General features: G+C 42.9%; 1 protein-coding gene across 7 annotated transcripts in view; it reads left to right on the top strand.

Annotated features, from left to right (window-relative positions):
• Nucleotides 1-24,145, top strand: part of GHR (growth hormone receptor) — a 470,149-nt gene extending 446,004 nt beyond the window's left edge. For 5 of the 7 annotated variants that reach the window (XM_077285624.1, XM_077285657.1, XM_077285665.1 and 2 more), the window contains 9 exons: nt 3,199-3,358; nt 5,004-5,081; nt 6,330-6,453; nt 8,325-8,482; nt 10,991-11,169; nt 13,270-13,417; nt 13,598-13,688; nt 14,392-14,461; nt 16,660-24,145. In XM_077285624.1, the coding sequence (XP_077141739.1) occupies nt 3,199-3,358; nt 5,004-5,081; nt 6,330-6,453; nt 8,325-8,482; nt 10,991-11,169; nt 13,270-13,417; nt 13,598-13,688; nt 14,392-14,461; nt 16,660-17,604 (1,953 nt within the window). In that variant the 3' untranslated portion in view covers nt 17,605-24,145. The remainder of the gene's footprint in view (nt 1-3,198; nt 3,359-5,003; nt 5,082-6,329; nt 6,454-8,324; nt 8,483-10,990; nt 11,170-13,269; nt 13,418-13,597; nt 13,689-14,391; nt 14,462-16,659) is intronic. The other 2 variants (XM_077285641.1, XM_077285649.1) reach the window with 1 other exon arrangement.
• The last annotated feature ends 216 nt before the right edge of the window (nt 24,146-24,361 follow it).

The following is a 24,361-nucleotide window of genomic DNA, read 5'->3' as shown; positions in this document are numbered from 1 at the left end:
ACTGGCACAGGAGGCCAGGATGCACTAAGAGAACATAGGAGCTGGGGCTGTAGTGGGCACATGGGACTGACCACTGGCACTGGAGGCCAGGATGCACTAAGAGAACATAGGAGCTGGGGCTGTAGTGGGCACATGGGATGGACCACTGGCACTGGAGGCCAGGATGCACTAAGAGAACATAGGAGCTGGGGCTGTATTGGTCACATGGGAGGGACCGCTGGCACTGGAGGCCAGGATGCACTAAGAGAACATAGGTGCTGGGGCTGTATTGGTCACATGGGACAGACCGCTGGCACTGGAGGCCTGGATGCACTATGGGGATGTAGGAGCTGGGGCTATATTGGTCACATGGGACGGACCGCTGGCACTGGAGGCCAGGATGCACTAAGAGAACATAGGTGCTGGGGCTGTATTGGTCACATGGGACAGACCGCTGGCACTGGAGGCCAGGATGCACTATGGGGATGTAGGAGCTGGGGCTATATTGGTCACATGGGACGGACCGCTGGCACTGGAGGCCAGGATGCACTATGGGGATGTAGGAGCTGGGGCTGTAGTGGGCACATGGGATGGACCGCTGGCACTGGAGGCCAGGATGCACTAAGAGAACATAGGTGCTGGGGCTGTATTGGTCACATGGGACGGACCGCTGGCACTGGAGGCCAGGATGCACTAAGAGAACATAGGAGCTGGGGCTGTATTGGTCACATGGGAGGGACCGCTGGCACTGGAGGCCAGGATGCACTAAGAGAACATAGGTGCTGGGGCTGTATTGGTCACATGGGACAGACCGCTGGCACTGGAGGCCTGGATGCACTATGGGGATGTAGGAGCTGGGGCTATATTGGTCACATGGGACGGACCGCTGGCACTGGAGGCCAGGATGCACTAAGAGAACATAGGTGCTGGGGCTGTATTGGTCACATGGGACAGACCGCTGGCACTGGAGGCCTGGATGCACTATGGGGATGTAGGAGCTGGGGCTATATTGGTCACATGGGACGGACCGCTGGCACTGGAGGCCAGGATGCACTAAGAGAACATAGGTGCTGGGGCTGTATTGGTCACATGGGACAGACCGCTGGCACTGGAGGCCAGGATGCACTATGGGGATGTAGGAGCTGGGGCTATATTGGTCACATGGGACGGACCGCTGGCACTGGAGGCCAGGATGCACTATGGGGATGTAGGAGCTGGGGCTGTAGTGGGCACATGGGATGGACCGCTGGCACTGGAGGCCAGGATGCACTAAGAGAACATAGGTGCTGGGGCTGTATTGGTCACATGGGATGGACCGCTGGCACTGGAGGCCAGGATGCACTAAGAGAACATAGGAGCTGGGGCTGTATTGGTCACATGGGAGGGACCGCTGGCACTGGAGGCCAGGATGCACTAAGAGAACATAGGTGCTGGGGCTGTATTGGTCACATGGGACAGACCGCTGGCACTGGAGGCCTGGATGCACTATGGGGATGTAGGAGCTGGGGCTATATTGGTCACATGGGACGGACCGCTGGCACTGGAGGCCAGGATGCACTAAGAGAACATAGGTGCTGGGGCTGTATTGGTCACATGGGACAGACCGCTGGCACTGGAGGCCAGGATGCACTATGGGGATGTAGGAGCTGGGGCTGTAGTGGGCACATGGGATGGACCGCTGGCACTGGAGGCCAGGATGCACTAAGAGAACATAGGTGCTGGGGCTGTATTGGTCACATGGGATGGACCGCTGGCACTGGAGGCCAGGATGCACTAAGAGAACATAGGAGCTGGGGCTGTAGTGGGCACATGGGATGGACCGCTGGCACTGGAGGCCAGGATGCACTAAGAGAACATAGGTGCTGGGGCTGTATTGGTCACATGGGATGGACCGCTGGCACTGGAGGCCAGGATGCACTATGGGGATGTAGGGGCTGGGGCTGTATTGGTCACATGGGAGGGACCGCTGGCACTGGAGGCCAGGATGCACTAAGGGGAGGTAGGGGCTGGGGCTGTAGTGGGCACATGGGACGGACCGCTGGCACTGGAGGCCAGGATGCACTAAGGGGATGTAGGGGCTGGGGCTGTAGTGGGCACATGGGACGGACCGCTGGCACTGGAGGCCAGGATGCACTATGGGGATGTAGGGGCTGGGGCTGTATTGATCACATGGGATGCACTGCTGGCACTGGAGGCCAGGATGCACTAAGGGGAGGTAGGGGCTGGGGCTGTATTGGTCACATGGGAGGGACCGCTGGCACAGGAGGCCAGGATGCACTAAGGGGATGTAGGGGCTGGGGCTGTATTGATCACATGGGACGGACCGCTGGCACTGGAGGCCAGGATGCACTATGGGGATGTAGGGGCTGGGGCTGTAGTGGGCACATGGGACGGACCGCTGGCACTGGAGGCCAGGATGCACTAAGGGGATGTAGGGGCTGGGGCTGTATTGATCACATGGGATGCACTGCTGGCACTGGAGGCCAGGATGCACTATGGGGATGTAGGGGCTGGGGCTGTAGTGGACACATGGGACGGACCGCTGGCACTGGAGGCCAGGATGCACTAAGGGGACGTAGGGGCTGGGGCTGTAGTGTACACATGGGATGGACCGCTGGCACAGGAGGCCAGGATGCACCGTATCCTTAAAATACTCAGTCTGCAGGAAAATATGCAGCAAGATCCATCGCTGTTGACTTCCCTGAAGCTAGTTGTAGATTTCCTGCATCAAATATGCAATGTGTGAACTTACCCTTAATCTGTATGTACCAGGACATAGTTCCAATGTTTGTTCTCCAGGTTTATTTCCTGGATAAACAATCATGAAGGATCAGAGATGAGATCAGTAGAAGTTTCCTGGTAAAAATTTGTTGTTGAGCTGGTTGGTCATGGTACGGAATTAGAGCCGTAGTGTTGTAAATGATTTTGTCATGCGTAAACGTTATATTCCATTGACCTTTCTCTCTGGTTGTTCCCAATTTGCACTGACAATTCTATTGTCTGTCACTTGCAAAAATTCAAATAAAAAATGAAAAATAATTGTTCTGAACAACAACTAGGTCACACAATGGCCGGTGTGGATGCTTAGGTCTGTGGCCACGCACAACCACAGGGGGTGTCCTGTGCAGACATCGCCATGCTTACTACATACTTGAACGCAAAATGATCAGAAAGTGGCAATGGCTGCTATTTTTCTATAAATGCGATTGTTTCTTGCAGTACGATGTAGTGACCACCACCTATCTACCAGTGTATGGTCTGAAGGCTGAAAAAGAGTATTTGCTACGAGTCCGGTGCAGACTACATGGGAATGAGAAGTTTGGGGAATTCAGCGAGGAGCTTGTGATCCCAGTGTTTGTGTCAGTTCTGCAATCGAAGGGTGAGTGATAAGTGTAAATCTTATTAAAGTGCATGTAGCTATAAAATAATACATTTTATATTATAAGCCAATTTTGGGATACAAAACTAACAATACAGTGACAAATATGGCACCCACAGGCGTTGTCGTCGTGGTATCCCATGCACCTGAATTTGCTGTTCCTTGTGGGAACTGTCGTAGTGAAGGTGTACACTAGCCTCCCTGATGTACGTGCTAAATACAATGAAAATGGGACTAAGAGACAAGACCAATAAAGCTTTTAACCTAGTAGGCCGTGGTAAGACGCTTTAATTACGTTGGATTTCATGTGCCCATGGTAAGTGGTGTCAGAGTTGCTTGGCAGCCATTGACCTTTTCCCGTGTGCGCTGTCATCTATCTAATGCCTATGATCATCTTGACACATGGTTGATTATCTTCCTTCCTATGTGTCGGCTGGAGAAAGTAGCTGCTTTTTCCATGAAAATCACACTGCTATTAGGGTGGAATATGAAGTCTGCCCTGATTGTGAAATAAATCACTGATGCATTTAAGACTCCCTTAAAATGTGCATCGCTGTACTGTACTGAAAGACTCCAGGTTTGTTGCAACTTTTTCTATACTTTTTTTTGTATTGATGTTGAAAAATAAAATTTATTTAGTTATCAGTTTAGTTTAGTTGTTTGATTAAGGACTATTCTTACATACACTATTTTTCAGCTTTTTAAAAGGTAAGAAAAGCACAACTTTCAAATGTTTTTATAGGCTGTCAGCTGTTTTACTCCCCTCCCCCCACACTGACTGCTGTGAGATGAAAGATAAAGGTGTTTGTAATCGCAGTCAGTTCTGTTGTATTCCTCTACCCACCCACACTGACTGTGCTGAGATGAAATCTGGAGGTGATTGTAATTAAGCTCAGCTTTACTGTTTTCCACACAGTAGGTGCAGAAATCAAGGATGAGGGCAGGGCTGTTTATTGTTACATGGCTCACAAAGGAGAAAATGTGTTCTACTCACCTTTTTGGGAGTGTGCTCTTTTTACCCCTTTATTATGTCTCCTGTTTATGATTGGTTAACGTCTAGAAGGGGAAAAAGAACACCCCCCCCCCCCCCCCCCAGAGACAAATGTCTGGCATCACCCCCTTGGACTTATCAAATATGATAAGATACATTTTATAAGCTAATATCTACGTAACAAAGAGGAGAAATTAAAGAATAAAAACTACGGCTTACTCAGCTCTGCAGCGACTATTCCATGGTGTGGCCAGTTTAACATGCTCAAACCGGTGAAAGGTCCCCTTTAATAGAAAAATTGCAGACAAAATAGTATACAAGACTGAAATGTTTTTGACGGAGTTCAGATTATGATATAGTTCATCGCAGCAGGAGACAACTAATCTTGTAGAAGGCAGTGACCGCTTATTAGGACAGGGCTATATGAATTAAGGGCAGAACTATAATGTGATAAGGGGTGGACAAGTTAGATATGCCTTAGCGTAAAAAGAAAACAGTGGGACAAAAGTTAGAGTGGCATAGGACACTGTGGAAGAATATGTTGCTGTGAATGTGCATGTCAGCAGTCAAAGAGGAAATAAGGATTGAAATATGAAAAAGATATTAAGATCAAATAAGCTCTATAGGGTTAACAATATTTCCTTTTTTTTGTAGTGCACACCACCTCCGTCCCCAGAATCTCATCTGTCATCAACAACAGAGGGCCTGTACAGAAGGACGTGAAAAAAACATGTAATATTTCTCAGATAGCCGTAAAAATACTCAGTATTTGCAGTGTTATTTGTTAGACTAGGATGGTAATAACTTCATGCAAAAAATGTTCCCATTGATGCTTGGTACAATTTTGTGTATATACTGATTGCTGCTATTTTATTTTGTTCACCTATATCCGCACATACCAGTGTTTGTAACAAAAAATGTGGGACATTGAATCAGGAAATGCCTCCAAAATGGCCACATTCCCTTTTATTGGCTTATTTTTTGCCAAGCCTGTCCTTATTGCAGTCTGTGACACTGCACTGTCCGGGCAACATTGTGTGGATGTTAGCTCATATGCTATATCGCTGGCGGTGGGCCCCGTTGATAGCTGCACTTCTAGGCCATGTTTTTTTAGAGGGGTATTTCCAAAATCTACAGGAAAGGGGATAACTTACTGATCCTGAGAATTAATATCTGGAATTTCTAGAGCCTGGTATTAAATGGAGAAGAGGTGTGCATGGGCAGTCTCTGCTCTATTCATTGACTATGGAACTGACAAAGAAAGCCAAGTAACGTGCTCGTCTATATCTGGCAGTCCCATGGACAATGAATGGAGCGGGGGTCGAGTATGCACGCTTAAGCTCCATTTATGACTAGTACAGCCCCATTTTCAGGATCGCTTGGAGTCACAGCCCTTGAAGCTGCCATGATCAAGATATCCCCTGTCCTTCGATAGTGTATTACTTGCCATATTGGGAAAATCTCTTTAAGCAATCCGTGCACACCAAACTGACATAAGATCAGTAAGGTCTAATAGATAATTAGTAAATCAACCAATATGGCTTGCTCCAGAGTCGATTAAAAATGGAGAGTTGTCTTCTTCTGGACAATGTGTCAAGCCTGAGTTTCCTAGAGAATTCTCGGAAACCATAGTGGGCCAGTCTGACCGTGGATGGCTAGATCATTCATATTAATCTGGCAGACAATTGCCCGGCATTGGCCACTTTGAAGTTTGGTGATTGTATTGGCATTTCCGGGACAGAGAATGTGCCAAATTCATTAAGAGGCGTGCACGTCTTAATGAATTCTGTGCCTTGCACTCTATCAAGACGGGTGTAGCGCGAGCGGGCCCATTATGCTTTGATTTGACATGCTAGTCTGGAGATTGTGTTTGTTGAATAGCTCCATTCCACAAGGGCGACCACATTACTATATTGAAAATAAATTCAATCTTTATTTCAATTAATTAGTTTTTATATTGTTTTTCCTTTTTTTTCCTAGATCCTTCTGGATGGCCCACTATCACGCAGTGCCGCTCGCCACAGCAGGAGACATTCACATGTCATTGGACTTATGGAAATTTCTATAACTTATCTGGCTCACTGAGACTGCAGTACAAGAAACCGTACGCTGCTTTTAACTATTTTTTAAGGATTATTTTATCCGTTTTCAGATATTTAAAATTTTGCACACAAAGGACATCTTAGGGGTAATTTTACTTAAAGACGTACTCCTCCTCCTCCCCCATCAACATTTTTATCCTTTTAATATATTGCAGAATTATCTGGGTAGAAAGGCAAAATGAGCAATTGTAAGTACACAGTGCTATATAATATGATGACTGCAATATATTAAGAGGGTAAACATTTTGATGAGAGGAGGAGTGCTTCTTTAAATGCATATATTATTAGCTAAAAAATATTTTACAATATGGTTTCCACAAATTTTTAGCTGCTTGACTTCTACAGCCTTTGTGTATCACAATACATAGCAGACTGCAGAATGAGTTAAGAGAGAATCCTTCAATGACATTCATTTAATTGCAGGTTTATCTGTCTTCTTTTGAACTTAGCAATGATGATATTTGGTTATAAACATTTGTTTGGCCATAAATCAACTAAAAAGATCATTCAGGAGAAGAGAGATAAGGGATACAAACTTTATCATTAGTGATGGATTTAAACGTTAACTCATCCTGCAGTCTACTATTTACTGTGATACATAAAGGCTGTAGAAGCCAAATAGTCACAACAATTTAAATGAAACACAAGTGCAAAAAAATATTTTTTTCAATTAAAAAATGCATGCGATTAGGTAAAAAACTGCTCTCAAAGACGTTCATATCTTTACACCACTAATTTATGGCGGAATTAAAGATAAAGCAATTTCTTTTTGTAATTATATCATTGAAATCAGTGAAGCTGTCATGGAGATCTACATTCTACCTGTGACATAAAAGGCTCAGATTGACATAAAACAGATTGTCTGCAGGGCGGCTCTGAATTTATCTTAAAAAATATAAGTTTCTGTAATGATTCTGAAAAATAAAGCTGCGTACCATTAATAGAGCTACAAATTGTGTATACTTTCAAGTAAAAACATCTAAGCAAGTATTCTTTGAAAGGGAATCTGTCACCACATTTGAGCGATCTGACCTATTAATATGGGGATACAGGTTATAGACAGCTGAAACTAGTTATCCTTGTATGCCTCATGGATGATGCCATGAGCGCCGGAGATCACCGGGAGCAGACATTACAATGACTCTCCGGCGCCTGCGCTGAACAAAAGTGAAGCTAATGCCCATAGAAGGAACAGCGAAGAGGTGCGACCGCAGTCGGATTGCGCAGGTGCGGGATTTCCAGCCATCACAAGGACACCATGATGATGTGGGAGGAGAAAGATAGGATAATGAAGAGGAAGAGGCAGCGTAAGCGATAAAAGATGATTTTTACAGAACAAGGCATTATTCATGAGACACAGAGGTAGGACTATTTTCAGCAGTCTATAACCTGTATGCCCATATTAATAGGGCATACAGGTTATAGACTGCTGAAAATAGTCTTATTAGATCAGATCGCTCAGATGTGGTGACAGATTCCCTTTAAATACACATAAAAGGAGAAAAAACATACAAAGGTTAAAAGAACCTGGGAAGTAAGACGTGAAAGGGAATCTGTTAGCAGTGGAAGACTCCTTTACCAACTTGGCTTTTCCAGTCTCCTTGTTAAAGGTGCGAGTCCACTGTCCGTACTCAGCCTGCCCTAAATAGCACTGATAGGACTACTTCAGGCAGTGTCGTAAGTCACCCCTAACTGGTAACGCCCAGTTGTCAGTGTACGCATACATTACAAAGTTGTGCTCTAAGAAAAGCTCCAGTTTTTTTTATTTCATGGGACATTTACTAAAGCAGGCTGACAGGCTCCCATGTCACTTATGGTATCTCTAGTAAATTGATAGTTTATGACTTTTACATTTTCTTTTTCTCGTGTTTAGTGGCATAAATTGGACCGATTGTCCTGACAACGTGTCTGCCGGAGAAAATAGCTGCTACTTCAGTAAAGAGCACACCTCTATATGGGTGGGATATCTGGTCCGTCTTGTCAGTGAAAATATCACCTTTGATGAATATTCCTTTGCAGTCGACGATATCGGTGAGCATTAATATATAAACTCTTGGGTGTTCACTGGTAAGTTTTTATGGTTTCACGGAAGGTCAGTCTTCTGGAGAGATACTTTCTATACTGTACAAATACAGATGAAGATGGGAACTTTCTAACAGGTCACAATTTATTTTTTTTTTTAAAAAGGGAATCTGTCAAAAGGATTACACACCCCAAACTATAAGCTCATGTAACTCTTTCAAAGATAAGTACAGCAATACTTTTACATGGTCAGTCTGTTCTTCCATTACTGAGAAATCAATGCATGAATTAATATGCAAATGAGGCTTAAGGATTATGGTAGATCTGAAGCCTCTGTCACTCCAGCTCTATTCCCCACCCACTGCCAGCTCCTCCTTCGTGACTGAGCCTCTATGCTGTGAAAAATATTAAAATTTGAGAGTCCTCAGTGGCTGATACCTTTTAATGGCTAACTGAAAAGATGGTAACAAATAGCAAGTTTTCAAGACTACTCAATAGTCTGTTATTTGTTGCCATCTTTTTAGTTTGCCTGATAGAACAGTGTCAGCGCCTCTGCAGGAGTCCCCTTTCTCCTACCAGGAGAGATGCCGGCGTGTTCGCTTAATTGCCGGACCTCCCACAAAGTCTGTTTCATCCCAGGACCTACTCACAGCAAGCAGGTCTCCTGGGAATGTGCCCTACCTACCTCTTAAAGGGGCAGCACACGCGCTTCTGAAAACGTCTCCAGCCAATAGCAGGGAGATGCCTGATATTTAAGGCACCCTTCCCTATTGGGAAGTGCGGTAGCAACTTTAGTTATCAGTGTGTATCCTGCAACTTAGTTTTAAGGTCCCTGTACTAGTGATCCCTGAATCTGATCCTGTCCGTCCCATCTGCATCTGATCCTGCCCATCCTATCTGAACTTGATCCTGTCTGTCCTGCTGTAACCTGTTCCTGAGACCATCCTACCGCTACCCAATCCTGAGCCTGATCTGTCTTATCCGCACCTATACTGCTATCGTAACCTGTCCAGTCTGAACATGCACCTGTGATCCTACACCTGTGTCTGCCCTGTGTTCCTGAACCTATCCTGTCCATTCCTGATGCAGAAGTTGTTCTGTCCACCGGCCGTGCAGTGCAGTCCTGATCCTGAACCTGTTCGGTCTAAGCAGCCGCACGTCCTCTTGTTAATCAGTTCCTGCTTCCCTGCCCCATTGGGGGTCATCTCCTGAGGCTCTGGGCTCTGACCTGGGTAGCACCTGGCGTTCACCTGGGATGAAGTCTAACCTTAGTACCAGGAGCTCTAGTGAAGAACCAGGTGGTCACTTACTAACATCCCTCCAGGCTCATTATGGACTGTGGCACATTGGTTCCACCTGTGTAACATTGCCATCAAAATGTATCAACCACCGAGGTCTCTCAAATTTTAATATTTTTCTATCTATTGGCTAGCACGGTACAAAGATATATTTTTTCCTCTATGCTGTGTGACTTAAGGCAAAAGGAGCCATCAGAAAAGCAGGACAAGGCAGAGCTGAGTGGGGAATAGAGCTGGAGTGACCAAGACTTCAGATCTACCATAGTCCTTCAGCACATTTGAATATTAATTCTAACGCTGATTTCTCAGTAAGGGAGGAACGGACTGACCATGTAAAGGTATTGCTGGTCTTGTCTTTTAAAGAGCTACATGCACCTATAGATAGTGTTTGGGATGAAATCCAGATTCCCTCTAATTTTTTTTTTTGTAAAAGCAGTTACTGTGACTTATTAGAAGGGTCCTAACTTCATCTATATTTGTATAGTGTAAAAACTGTCTAAAATCTCACATCACGCTGAACAACCAACAAATTAAGATTTCTAAGGCTACTAGCTTATAGCCTATGTAAATAGATTGGGGTGGGAAGGAGGAAATCCTACTGACAGATTCCCTTTAAGCCCCCCTTCATGTAAAAAAAGCATCATAAATTTCGAGCATATTTATATTTAAAACACCATGTCAGCATTTTTTTTATTGCAGTGCTGCACTGGTGCTACTAACGTCTTGATATTATACTTAACACTTGCAGTCTTCAGCTCTTCCCAGTGCCGCTTTCACTGCCGTCTTGTGACTGCAACTTCTGACTGATCGAAAATCAAAAGTAACCGTCAGAAGTTCTCAATGTAAGTCTATGACAGCCGTAGACATGTCCTCCGCCTCTCCCAGCAAACACTGGAGTGATCCATCAGGTCACAAACTGCTGGAGACAGACCTATGCGGCGGTGATAAAAGGTGAAGACAGCGGCTGATGAGTATAAGACCAGGGTCAGGGAACTCAGATTAGAAGCACCACACAGAGCTACAATAAAAAACCCACTGGAGTGGTGCATGAAGTGTTTGTTTTTTACTTTTTCTTGTTTTATACTGTAAACTTTAATGGAATATCTGAAAAAAATCACCAATCAAAAATGCCTTGATAAATGCAAGTGATAGGTATTGCCGGGATGTGGGGGGAATTCTCTGCAGAATACTTATACACGCTTCCATTGTGTTTTGTCAGTGAGACCGGACCCTCCAATTGCGCTGAACTGGACGGTTCTCAACGTCAGTGCCACCCGATTACGCATGGATATTGAGCTAACGTGGGACCCTCCAGCGTCGGCAGATGTCAAAAGTGGATGGATAACACTGGAATACGAGATCCAACTAAAAGTGATCAATGAAACCCAGTGGAAGCCGGTAAGAATGGGTTCTTGTCTGTGTGCGTTTTATGGTGAGGATACCTGTAAGTAAAGTCTCTGTATTATGGGAGGGTACAAAGCCGCAAAAGGGCATCATGGACATAGCTGTACCGAGGCACATGGAGTCCCCGTGGCTGCATAGTACAGAGATGCAGAGGACTGCTGCTTGCCACCATACACGTTCTGGCAGGTGGAAACTTTAGTTTATTAAAATTCTCGCTTCTCTATAATTATTTTCTGTTCCTCTGTGTTTCACATGTACATCCACGACCCTCATGGGTGTAACTTTCTTAGAGAAAAAGTATTGGACATAGTATCTAGAATGTAAATCCTCTAGGGGGAGAATATCTGTGCAATAATGGTTACGTATAAATGAGGCAAAAATGTCCTTCATATGATAACTATATGACTAAGCTGTGATGGGACAGGCGCTTGTATGCAAGAAATCTGAAATAGGTTCAGGTGAAGACTAATATTCATACCAGCGTGTATGGGGCTGTGTTGTAGTTCTGTGCTCAGCGACTGTCCAGGAGCATCACTGTCCAGGAAAACACTCCGAGGGGCAACAGCACGTACATATTTCTGAGGATAGATGATAAATGTATCACGCTTGTCTGACCATTTGCCTGACGTCACCCAACATAGAGACTGTCATTCAAGCAGGGTAGATGATAAATGTATGGTCGCCTGCAGGTCAGTCCACTGGGGCCCTAAAAAAACATTGAGAAAAGCGCTCTCAAACCCTCGTTCTCAAGAGAAATCTTGGCACTAGAGATCATACATTTAGCATTCAGACCCTCTGCTCCAATACATCTATTATCTATTCTGCAGCTAAGTGTTATGGGAAACCCCTTTTAGCTCGAATTGCTGTTTCTTAATTCTGGAGATCATTGTTACACGGTATTCAGACCACCATTCTGTAATTGGTGACACTTACCATCATATCGAGAGGGGTGCCCAACCAGGTCCGATGGATCAGCTTTAATTAGCTGGCAAAATTGCTGGGACATCCACAGTTCCACAAGAAAAATTAAATAACGCATGGCACCATTTGACTTTGATTTGTGATCACCCAATGCTAGGTAACTCCGTTCCACCCAGAGGGAGAGAAATCAGTTTGTACAAACATCCATTTCTTGCCTGTAGAATATCCAACATCTTTACCGTTCTTACCGCAGCGAGTCCTCAGATGGAGATGGACTTTATCTCTGTATCCCTTTTGTTTCATGAGGTGACCATTATAGAAGATCTGTCGGCTAACCTGATGTGCTGGGGAAGCTTTCATAAGGACTTTCATATGATATTGTAGACGCTCTGCACAGAATTTCCAGTATTCATATACAGTATGTTCCCATAAATTGGTCACGTCCCTTTGTGCTCTCAGCTATCAATATTCTCATATGATGTCGGAAATGCTCATTTACCCGGAGTCCTTTCTAACTCTGGACATTGAGAAAAGATCACCATCGTCTCTAGAATTAGATGTTTGGGAATGCCTTCCTACCTAAGTGATTCCACCGGAAGCCATTTATTTAAATGAGTATTGGGGGGGTTCAGGTCCATAGACATCAGAGCTGCCCGACCGATTTTAGTATGAGTGCCAAATTTTGTGATTGTTGCAGTCGAATGGCCACATAAAATTTCAGTTGGTATTCTGATCTGAGACTTATATCTAAAGTACTATAAATGCCATAATCTAATAAGTGGGGGGTCGATTTCTGGAACTTCCACTATTGTAGACAAGGAGGGACTTCCGCTCTTGTCATTTTGACTTCTTTTTCCCTCGAGTGCATAATAAGGATTAATCACTCGAGAAAAAAGGAAGTCAAGATGACCATGAGAGTTCCTGAATACAGAAGAGTCTGAGATGGTTGGGGGATGCACAGATTGATATTGGGGGCTGCACAGATTGGTATTCGGGTGGCACAGAATGGCTTTGGAGGTGACATAGAATGGCATTGAAGGCCGCACAAAGTGGCTTCACGTGGCACCCAGGCCGCAGCATGTGGACCCCTGACATTTATGTAGCAGTATATTTTATATGAGTAAGTGCAAATAAGAGCAGCCTGATGATTACTCCATGGTTTGTGTTTTTCAGTATGATGTTGTGACCACCACATATTCACCCATCTACGGCCTGAAAATAGGGAAGGAGTATCTGATCAGAGTCCGATGCCGACAAAAAGGGAATGAGAACTTTGGAGAGTTCAGCGATGTGTTATTGGTTCCTGCTATAGCATCTATAGGTATGTAACAGCACATGTCATCCATCAAAACTGGACGATCCACATGGTCAAAAGAAAATAATAATAACCTCAAAGCTGGCATAATCTGCAGGGCTTTCCAGTCTCAAGAACAGTTAACATAAAGAAATGCCATAAATGAAAACCAATAATAGCTTCTATGATGTTGTGTTTTTCTTACAGATCCAGAATTTCCGTGGCCCCTTTTCCTTATCATTGGAATATTTGCAGTCCTGATGGTCTTGTCTTTTATTTTGTTCTGTAAAAAGAAAAGGTAATTTTATGGGATTTTTTAATTGACTTAATAAGAGCTGCCACAATGTAAAGGCCAATACATACATTGGGAGTGCGTACGAGTCAGATGCCTCTGATACATTAAGAAGTGCTCAGCTCTTAATGAATCAGGAGCGTCTGAAGAGCACCTACATCTGCCCCTCCACAAATCTTACTCTAGTCACTGACTGCAGTAAGATTTTTGGCATAAGAAACACCACTGTTCATCATGAATTAGAGGAGCTTTGGTGTCACTCCCCCGCTGTGCCCCCGTCCTGCCCCAGCTCCTCTCATTTTGGTGAAAACGCCAAAAGTCACAACATTTTAGCACATCTTTGAGTTGATCCAAGATTTTGCACCTTTTCCAAGCAGTTTACGCCAGAATTCTAGCAAACTTGTTTTGATGAATTGGCGCCATGTTCATACATACATACAGCAGACTGACATATTGGGAGTAAGCAGAGGGATAGGCGGTGACATTACATGAGGTTCTTGGTGTCTGAGGACGTCCCAAAGTCCCTCTGAGACATAAGACACCAGTATTATACCTTATGTGCCCCACGGTTGATGAGGTTCTTGTTACACATTTTTGCACTATTCTCTTATTTGTCGATTTTGACTTTGGAACAATTTATAAGTAAATAATTTCTTAGGAAATCTATTAAGTACCATATATTAACTTTGGCTCTTTCTATACAATGAAGGCTGAAGATGCTGATTTTTCCTCCAGTGCCTGTTCCAAAGATTAAAGGGATTGATCCTATTCTATTACAAGTAAGGACAGCATTTTGATTTTAATTAACTTTTAGTGAATCATTATTTAAGAAGAAATAATATTTAAAAAGTATTATTTGCAAAAAATGTGTTTTCATTATATGAACTGCAAAATGCTACTGATCGGTGGGGTGTCCGAGGATTTATACCCCATGTGACAAAGCTCTGTTGTGCAGCCTCGCAGGAACGTGCACGGCACTCAATAGTAAGTCTCCGCATCTATGCACCGCTCTCGCAGAGAGGTTTACAGACCCATAAATCCTCTACTGAGTCCATACACTACTCTGTGAATGTTCCCGGAGGAGCTGCATGTCTCAGAGCAGTGTTTGTGCGATCGGTAGAGGTCTAAAGACTCGGCCTCCCTTCCACTCCCACCACCAATCAGCGGCACTTTGCAGACCATATAATACAAAAAATCTTTTTAAAATTATAGGTACCCTTATGTTTGGTCTTTAAAGGGAACCTGTCACCATAGTTGGTGTGTGCGCAATGCAATCTTCAGTCGTGCACGCGCAGTATGCTTTGCCCAACTGCGGGCAAAGCCAAAAATCATTACTGCGCATGCGCCCACGCACTATATCCCGCAACACAGCAAAATACTTCCAGGACATAGTGCGCCAACTATGGAGCACACGTACTCTAATTCACTAACATATTGCAGACAACAGGAACGGTCGGGGTGGAGAAATGGAGATGAAACGCCGCCCATCGGACCGGTAAAAACTCATTTAAATATCCCGCCAATTTGCGGTGACAGGTTCCCTTTAATTAAACATGGTGGAAAAATAATATTTCCTACTTGATTTTGGGATGTCTAGCTATACCATTGGCAAATAGAAGAATGCCACAAATTTATCTATGCAAAGAAAAGCTGGAAAAACAATAGCTCAATAGGATATTATCTGATGTATAAGGGGGATCAGGGTGCTGGGAATTGCTCACCTGATGGAGTCGTGTGAAACACAACAAGTCAAACAGCTTGAAAATATTGGCTACTGCAGACCTGCAAGTTAATCTGAGGAGAAGAAACAATGAAGAGATGGGATTCACCGTGCTGCCGAAGCTACCAATAGATGAAACCAAGAGACCAAGGATATTTCTGTGTGGTTTGTCCTGAAAAAGAGGTTTGTTAACTTTGAAACACGTTGATATAAACCACGCATAAATCCCTGGTCTCCTGGTTTCTTCTACTGGCATCTTCGGCAGCGGAGGGAACCTCATATCTCCATTGTTTCTTCACCACAAATTTATTTACGGAAGACTCAAAGAGATAAATGTTTAATTGCATAGTCAAAAAGACATAAATAATATGGGATACTACCCTCTACTGTAACAACGAGGTCAAGCCACAAGCTGAGGTCTCCAAACTCCAATGTGATTTGTAATCTTCTTACATTTTCATAGTGGGATATATTCCATCTCTTACTGTTTAGTGGATAATATATGACTGCCGGGACCTCACCGATCCTGGGAATAAAGTCTGAATGGAGGAGTGCTGCAGTTTTCTGCACAGACAATGACTGATAACACCAATGTTGGGTCAAGAAACTGAAAGGGTTGCAGTTCTAAATCAGCACTATGACCCTTCCAAGCTCTAGATTGGTGAAGACCCAGCCAGCTAGACTTCCAACAATCAGAAAGTGATGGCTCATACCACTTTTATGACTTTGTTAGATGAAAATAAACTTTTATGTTGTGCTCAATTCACTATCCTTTTTGAGCCAAAGGATTAGGATTTCTTGATATATAACTCTGATTGATGCCGTTGACATACTGTAAGCCAATGAATAACTGTGCTATGGCCATCCTGTGGCATACAAATCCTATAGACTCCCGTGTTGAGTGCTGGATACCACACTGTGAAAAAAAATTTTTTTTACGGTACCTCTGTATAGAATAATGCAACAGGATGTTTAAAAAATTATACACCAACATACGCCATCCAAACAAAGGCCAAAAAGACACTCTTGGCCTCCGTTGGATGGATGAAGGCCTATGAGTCACATACGTTAAACCTGAAGTTTACCATCACTTACGACAGACATGTGCTGCATAGCTAAAAGTGCTTTTTCTGGAAATGGCACCATTTGAACCATTATTGTTTCATTAGCAGTAATGTAGAAAAGTATATTCGTAATGTTAGAAATCTGTTGTCACTTCACTTGAGTATTTATAGTGTGTTTCTGACTTTTAAACAGAAAGGAAAATTGGATGAAGTCAGCTCAATACTTGCCAGCCATGACAGCTACAAGCAACAGCTGTGCATGGATGATCCTTGGGTTGAATTTATTGAGCTTGACCTTGATGACCAAGAAGAGAAGAACGAAGGCACTGATACTGACCGGCTGTTGGCAGAAGAATACCCTAAGGCCCATAGTTGTCTGGGTGTTAAGGATGATGACTCTGGCCGGGCCAGCTGTTGTGAACCAGATATTCCTGAAACAGATTTTGGAAACCGCGATATAAACGATGAAACCTCAGATACTGGACAATGTCAGAATACAAAAGATAACCAAGCAGATCTCCTGTGCCTTAGTGAGAAATCAAATAAAGGAGATGTGCCTACAAGTTCCCAAATGCCAAATACAGAAAAGATGAGCACAAGACCGGACGAACATAACATTTGCCCATTACTTGATAATGAGATGAATGCCGCTACAACTCAACTAAGCAGCATCAGTTTGAAGCCAAGCATGGATTTTTATGCTCTTGTAAGTGATATTACACCAGCAGGAAGACTTCTCCTTTCACCAGGGCAGAGAATGAAGATGGAGAACGAAGACTGCTGTGAACCAGCCATCCAACATCCAAGAAACCTCAACGTGGACAATTCTTATGTATGTGATACCGCAGTGATGGCGTTCTGTCCTGTGAATTTCCCAGTAGAGGCCTCACAAAGTGTTCAGCAGAATCCTACCATGGATAGCTACTTCACCCCAGAAAGCCTTACAACTGCCACCATGATCTCTCATGCCACAGAAAAAGCCCAGAGTTACGAGACACCGGTGGCTGACTATACCTCTGTCCACATTGTAAACTCACCGCAAAACCTTGTGCTTAACACTACTGCTCCGCCAGGCAAGGGATTTCTACAACCATGCGGCTACATGTCCACAGATCAAGTGAACAAAGTGATGCCATAATACATTTTTATTTTGGAGTTGCAGAGCATGGGCTTGTAAGGTTCAACCAAAAAGAAAAAATACATTGCCTACAAGCTTTTTAATTGTGTTTATCTTGTAAAGCTTAAGCTAATATATTCAGTGTAAAAAATGCCAAAATGTTTATCAAATTATTTCATTTATGTAATGAATTGTAGCATAATGTAGTCTGTTTATAGCTACTTCTCAACCGTCACCTTGGGACACTATCCACATTGTATCCATCCATCCAACCTTTACGCGTCATCATTATTTAGGGTTGAATGTCTGCCTGATTCGAGTCATTATGTCGGATGTTACTTTTTACATTGAAAGAGTGAGTAAACTTGAGACCAGATCTAGTTTTTCAAAGGGTCTTTGGTGGATTGTAATCCTTTAAGACCTGATGTAGACATGCAGATTGTCACTATAGGTGAAAATAATGAAAATAGGCCCAAAATTATCTAGGGTTTGTCCAACATGTATGAAGTAGGTGACAGATTCATTAAAAACTCATTCAATTTCTCTTTCACTCGCTCTTTAGCCCTTTTCCTGTAATTAATTAACCAGGTCAAGGCAAAGTGGTTTGTTGGCAGCCAATGCTTCTTCAGCTCCGCCCATGAGGAACTTTCCTTAGATGCTCCTTCCAACTCAAGGGTATCTTGAAGCTGTAATGTTGGTTGTAGATGCTATAGAAGTTGAACTTAACCAAGTGAATTGTTTTTTCGAGCATAAGGGGGGCCTGAATTTCTTCATCATTGGTCCTACTCCACTGTCATATTGTAATTTAGACGGGTTGCCAGTGCAAACGTCTTGGGCTTTTTTGGGCTTGGCTCTTAAGCATCCAATAATGCAGCCAATCCAGTTGACAGCCCTATACACTACAGAGCCAACAAGCAACCCCTAATTGTTGTTGGCTAAGTATCCCATAGCATGCGAATGGGTTATTAATAAGACTACATGGTGGTAGACCTGGTTAGATAATGATGTTTGAGTTGATAAATTATAATCGTAAGCATGAATGAAATAACGCATGCTGTATTCAGCCATTCTGCCAGCATTGCTGGTTATACAATGTGACTCAGTGAATGCAAATCCCAAATGTTTTTTTACAGAGTATATTTTTACATCCAGAAGCCTGAAACATGAAATCACTGTGTGGTGTATATATACAGAATCTAAGGATTATATAAAAATTCATTGTATACAATATTTTCCTACAGTATTGAAAGATTTAATATGTGAAGCAGACCCTCGATATGCCTCTAATCTAGCGTGTAGCAATTTCGTGGCCCATTTTATTTCTCTCTGGGCAGCTTTCTTTTGGCCTGCCAGATATTGATTAACTCTTGTCATGATGCTAACCCTTAAGAAAATGTATAGAAATGTATTGTATAAAAGAAGAGGGGCAGGTCCACCTTTGCAACCATTTTATTCGCTCCGATTCATCTAAAATAAAAACTGATGCCAATTTTTAAATATCGTTGATGAAAAAAATCTCTTACCATTTTATGTATACAGCTCCACTGCAAACCTCGGTGTCGGCAGAGTTACAGACTAATTACAAACTCTGCGCTGTTTGATCCTGCAGACATGCTCCCTTCCACGTGTTGCCTCTTTTTTTTCTAGCTGAATGTAAATGGGATTATGACTGCAGGATACGACTACACACAGGGTTTGGTTCTGATTTCGTCCCTTTCCGGTTACTACATAGTCGTAAACTATGTGAACATTAACATTGATAACGTCGCCAAGTCATGTTCATTTTTCAGGTGGTTTAGTTTGGAAGCCGCCAGCTCTATATATTCTCGAAAGTGTATAGAACAAAGATTCTGGCTGCTCTGCTGCTGGAAAAACATCTGAGAAGACGTAAGCAAAGACCCTCCAGGAAATCAAAAGTCAGTGTCTTAAATATACTCTTAGGCTATGTGCAGACAGAGTTATTAAGGCTGTCCAATACGTTAAGGTTTTCAAGCAGAAACCACTTCAGGAGATGCTTCTTTTTTGGGAGTTTTTGCTGAAGGTGTTTTGATTGTTTTTTCCTGTAGTGTTCTTTGCAGTCTTTTGATTTGACAGTGCATAGTTTGGAGAGGCTTCCACTACAAAGAAGTCACATTTACTTTCCTTTTTCAATCTGGCGTTTTTCAAAACTTTTTCAAGAAAGGAAAAAAAACTTTTCATATGAATAGCAAAGTGAATTTCCTATAGACATGAATAGGAGGAGTTTTTTCCAAGCTTTTTTGAAATGTATTTAGGAAAGGGTCCGCTCCAATAAATTCTTTGTGCACAAAGCCTTAAACCTCACAACCAATAAATAGCTGAGCCGTGGCCACCAGGGCTGTGGAGTCAGTAAGCCAAACCTCCAACTCCCCAATTTCCATGACACCGATTCCAACTCCATCAAAATGTGCTCTGACTCTGACTCCACGACTCCGACTCCACCGCCCTTCCAGGGCTGTGGAGTCGGTAAGCCAAACCTCCGACGCTAACTCCTCAATTTCCATGACACCGACTCAGACTCCGACTCAACCAAAATGGGCTCTGACTACACAGCCCTGGTGGCCACTCTGTGAAATCCCAACCCAACCTTTAGATGCATCTTTAATATAGGATAGCCAATGCCATGACTGTTCAGTGCTATGGCCTCGGGCAGAATCAAGCAGCAGAGATTAGACTTAATTTTCTCCCTGCTCCTCAGCCTTGTGTTTCACACCAGCATATGTTTACGAGGGTATTTACTAGTACTTTAGAACCATGGCTTTAGTTACATGCATACTTTTCTCATGACTGGTTCCATTTACTATATTAAACTGGAATAATTAGTTCTTTTATTTGTACAGCTCTTCATAATGTTGTCGAGGGTATGAATCTCTTGAAGATAAAAATGGCTGATAAAAATTTTAAACAGAACAGGATGAGTCAAGTATATGAAGTCCTGGGGTAGGTCACACCCAACTAAGAAAAGCACACTTCTGTGAAATAAAAAAAATTGAAATGCTGACATTTACCTCAGAATACTGCGTTAGCTTCGATCTCTCACTTTTTATCTGAAAACTAAGGGGGGGTTACATCGCCCTAGGACTTTTACTTACAAGGAATTATAATGTATGTTTTAACCTTAAAGTATTCTTGTCCTTTAATAGAAATCTTGTAGAAAAGCATGGCTCACAACCAGCTAAATCCGTTTTAGTGTACATACCAGTCTAATATGTCCAGGAACTGTCTTTTTTAAGTAAACAGTTCCTCTTTATAAGCCTTCTGCCTTTACAAGAAGTGCAGGAGCTTCCTTTTCATCGCGTCCCTGTACTAATTGTTCCAGTCGTTGTCCAGTGGCTTGTCTGCTTTGAACTGTAGGCCCATCTCTCTGCTATGCCTGCATGTAGTGTGGCAGACAGGAGATCAGAAGCCGAGAGACAGACATACCGCACTTAATGTAGAGACACAAAGTCCTGCCTCTACTTCCTGTACAAAGATAGTCATTGCTCCACTTTTTGTAGATATAGTCCTGCCTCCATGTCCTGTAGAGAGATAAAGACCTTGCTCCACTTCCTGTAGAGAGATACAACCCTTGCTCCACTTCCTGTAGAGAGATACAACCCTTGCTCCACTTCCTGTAGAGATACAATCCTTGCTCCACTTCCTGTAGAGAGATACAACCCTTGCTCCACTTCCTGTAGAGAGATACAATCCTTGCTCCACTTCCTGTAGATATAGCCCTTCCTTTACTTACTGTAAAGAGATACAACCCTTGCTCCACTTCCTGTACAGAGATACAACCCTTGCTCCACTTCCTGTAGGGAGATACAACCCTTGCTCCACTTCCTGTACAGAGATACAACCCTTGCTCCACTTCCTGTAGGGAGATACAACCCTTGCTCCACTTCCTGTAGGGAGATACAATCCTTGCTCCACTTCCTGTAGGGAGATACAGCCCTTGCTCCACTTCCTGTAGAGAGATACAATCCTTGCTCCACTTCCTGTAGAGATACAGTCCTTGCTTCACTTCCTGTAGATATAGCCCTGCCTTTACTTACTGTAAAGACTTACAACCCTTGCTCTACTTCCTGTAGAGAGATACAACCCTTGCTCCTCTTCCTGTAGAGATACAATCATAGCTCCACTTCCTGTAGAGAGATACAGTCCTTGCTCCACTTCCTGTAGAGAGATGCAGTCCTTGCTCCACTTCCTGTAGATATAGCCCTTCCTTTACTAACCATAAAGAGATGAAGTCCTTGCTCCACTTCCTGTAGAAAATGTTCTGCCCTCACTTCCTGTAGAGAGACAAAGACTTGCCCCCATTTCCAAGAACTCTTTTTTATGTCTCTACTGATAGATGGATGACACTTGGCAACAGGCAGTGGAAAGCAAGTTAGCCATAAGGGAGCTATCAAGTGGTCACACTTTGGAGTGATTATTTCGGGTAAGACTAAATAATTATTAAAACGATTCCCAAATTATCTAATTATCATCAAATTATCATTCAAGTCAAGTTATTTGAAAGTACCATGACCATTTAAGTGTACGTTTCTATTAGCCATAATAGATATTATACAATATTAAAAATAAAACCTGATCGTTAGTGAACAGGGGAAAGACAACAAGTAGGGTGAAAGTTTTCACTACATAATAGGTTTATTATTTCTTTTTTTTCTATCTCCTGGGCCAAATATTGTTGCAGTATCTGACACTACAGTGGATATACAGGTTGTGTGTACTTTATGGCACACAGATGCACAGGTAATTCAGTTACATGTTTAATGTTGTTAAGTGATATCATTTCATGTAAAACAAAATTTATGAATGTTACTTTTTCCTTTCACATAGGGGAAAGGTTTTCAAAATGTGACATCAGTAGCAATAGGATGGTTTTGTACATGTATGATCTTAATTTAGGTTACTAGACAGCACAAACAAGTGTTAGTTAAAGTATGTTGTAGTGGTTAATGTGAACGGCAATGCAATGAAAAGACGGCGTATATTATGTTGTGGATAAGTAATATATAAGAAATATATGACGATATGGTTCTTCTACAATTCCCATCAGTATTCAGCTGTTCAGATTCAAAGCATGGCTGCCTCAGTGATCGTCTTCAGCAAAATATTGTGAAACATTAGATATTTGTTAATTTCTTTTAATTGTCTTTGAAAAGGAGTCGTGGTAGGGGGCAGATGGCTGCTCATCTCCACAGTCATTCATTAGGTTACGTGGAGGCCATGGTATGTAACATTGAAGCTCAATATTGATGACAGGACAATCCTGCAGCCAGGAGCTGAATATCTATAGAATATTTTAGTTGCTGTGTCATTAGAATAGCACTCCTCCTCCTCCTATCAAAATATTTATCCTCTTAATATACTGCAATCATCATGTTATACAGCACTGTCCATTTACAATTGCTTATTTTGCCTTTCTACCCAGCTTATTCTTCTCTTTGCTGTATGTAGAAATAGGAAGTTTCTTGTTGCAGCATTTATTATTCCACTATTCAACTCCTGACCCAGCTGCTCCCTTCTCCCCCCGCCAGGACTTTTTGCAGTGATTTATGACTTGTACAGGAAAAAATCTTATTAAATTGCAATGATCCTATTATATAGCACTGTGTACTTACAATTTCTCATTTTGTCTTTCTACCAAGATAATTCTCTTTTTCATTAGGTCTATGACATCACATAATTAAAAAGTGGCTACAATGAATACTTCTAAGCTCTATGTAGAAACAGGTGGTCAATTTACCCTGTACGACTAATGAGTTACTGCAAAACTCCCTGGCGGGAGTAGGAGTGAGCAGATTGGGCATGAATTGAAGCGGGAATAATAAATGCTACAGCAAGAAACTTCCTGTTTTTACATAGAGCAGAGAAAATAAAATAATTTACTGGGTAGAAAGGCAAAAGGAGCAATTGTAAGTACACAGTGCTATATAATATGATGAGTGCAGTATATTAAGAGGATAAAATCTGTGATGGGAGGAGGAGGGCTTCTTTAAAGAAGTGTTCCCATTAATTTTGAGTAAATGTGTATGTACTGTGTAGTGTCAGTCTGTTAATAAACTCACCTATCACCATCTGCTCCTCTTTTCAGTGACGTCTCTACGAATCACTGTATGCATTAGCTGGAAGTCTCTTTACAATGTAAGCCTATGAGGCCTTGCTATGAAGCTCCTTAGACTTGCATTGTAAAAACCACTTCGGGGTCAAACAGAGCGCAGTTTGACCCAGAGAGCCTGAAGAGTGGTGACGTCACTCAGAAGAGGAGCAGAACAATGCTAAATCCCAGAGAGCGCAGTGGTAGGTGAGTATATGATCACGCACAAACTCCACTACATATACATACAAAGATTTAGAGGAAAGAAAATTATGGCAGACTTTAAAAAGCCCTCCCATTAAGTTTTAAAGGGACTCTGTCACCTGAATTTGGCGGGAACAATTTTCAGCCATATGGGCGGGGTTTTCGGGTGTTTGATTCACCCTTTCCTTACCCGCTGGCTGCATGCTGGCTGCAATATTGGATTGAAGTTCATTCTCTGTCCTCCGTAGTACATGCCTGCACAAGGCAATCTTGCCTTACGCAGGCGTGTACTATGGAGGACAGAGAATGAACTTCAATCCAATATTGCAGGCAGCGGGTAAGGAAAGGGTGAATCAAACACCCGCTAACCCCGCCCCTATGGCTGAAAATTGTTGCCTCCAAATTCAGGTGACAGAGTCCCTTTAAGTGCACCTTTCATTTTGTTTGTTTTTGTACACTGGAAACCATATA

This window comes from Ranitomeya variabilis, chromosome 1 (assembly GCF_051348905.1).
Source record: "Ranitomeya variabilis isolate aRanVar5 chromosome 1, aRanVar5.hap1, whole genome shotgun sequence".
Lineage (NCBI taxonomy): Eukaryota > Metazoa > Chordata > Amphibia > Anura > Dendrobatidae > Ranitomeya > Ranitomeya variabilis.
Note: the sequence above shows the minus strand (reverse complement) of the source record. Positions and strands in the feature narration are given on the sequence as shown.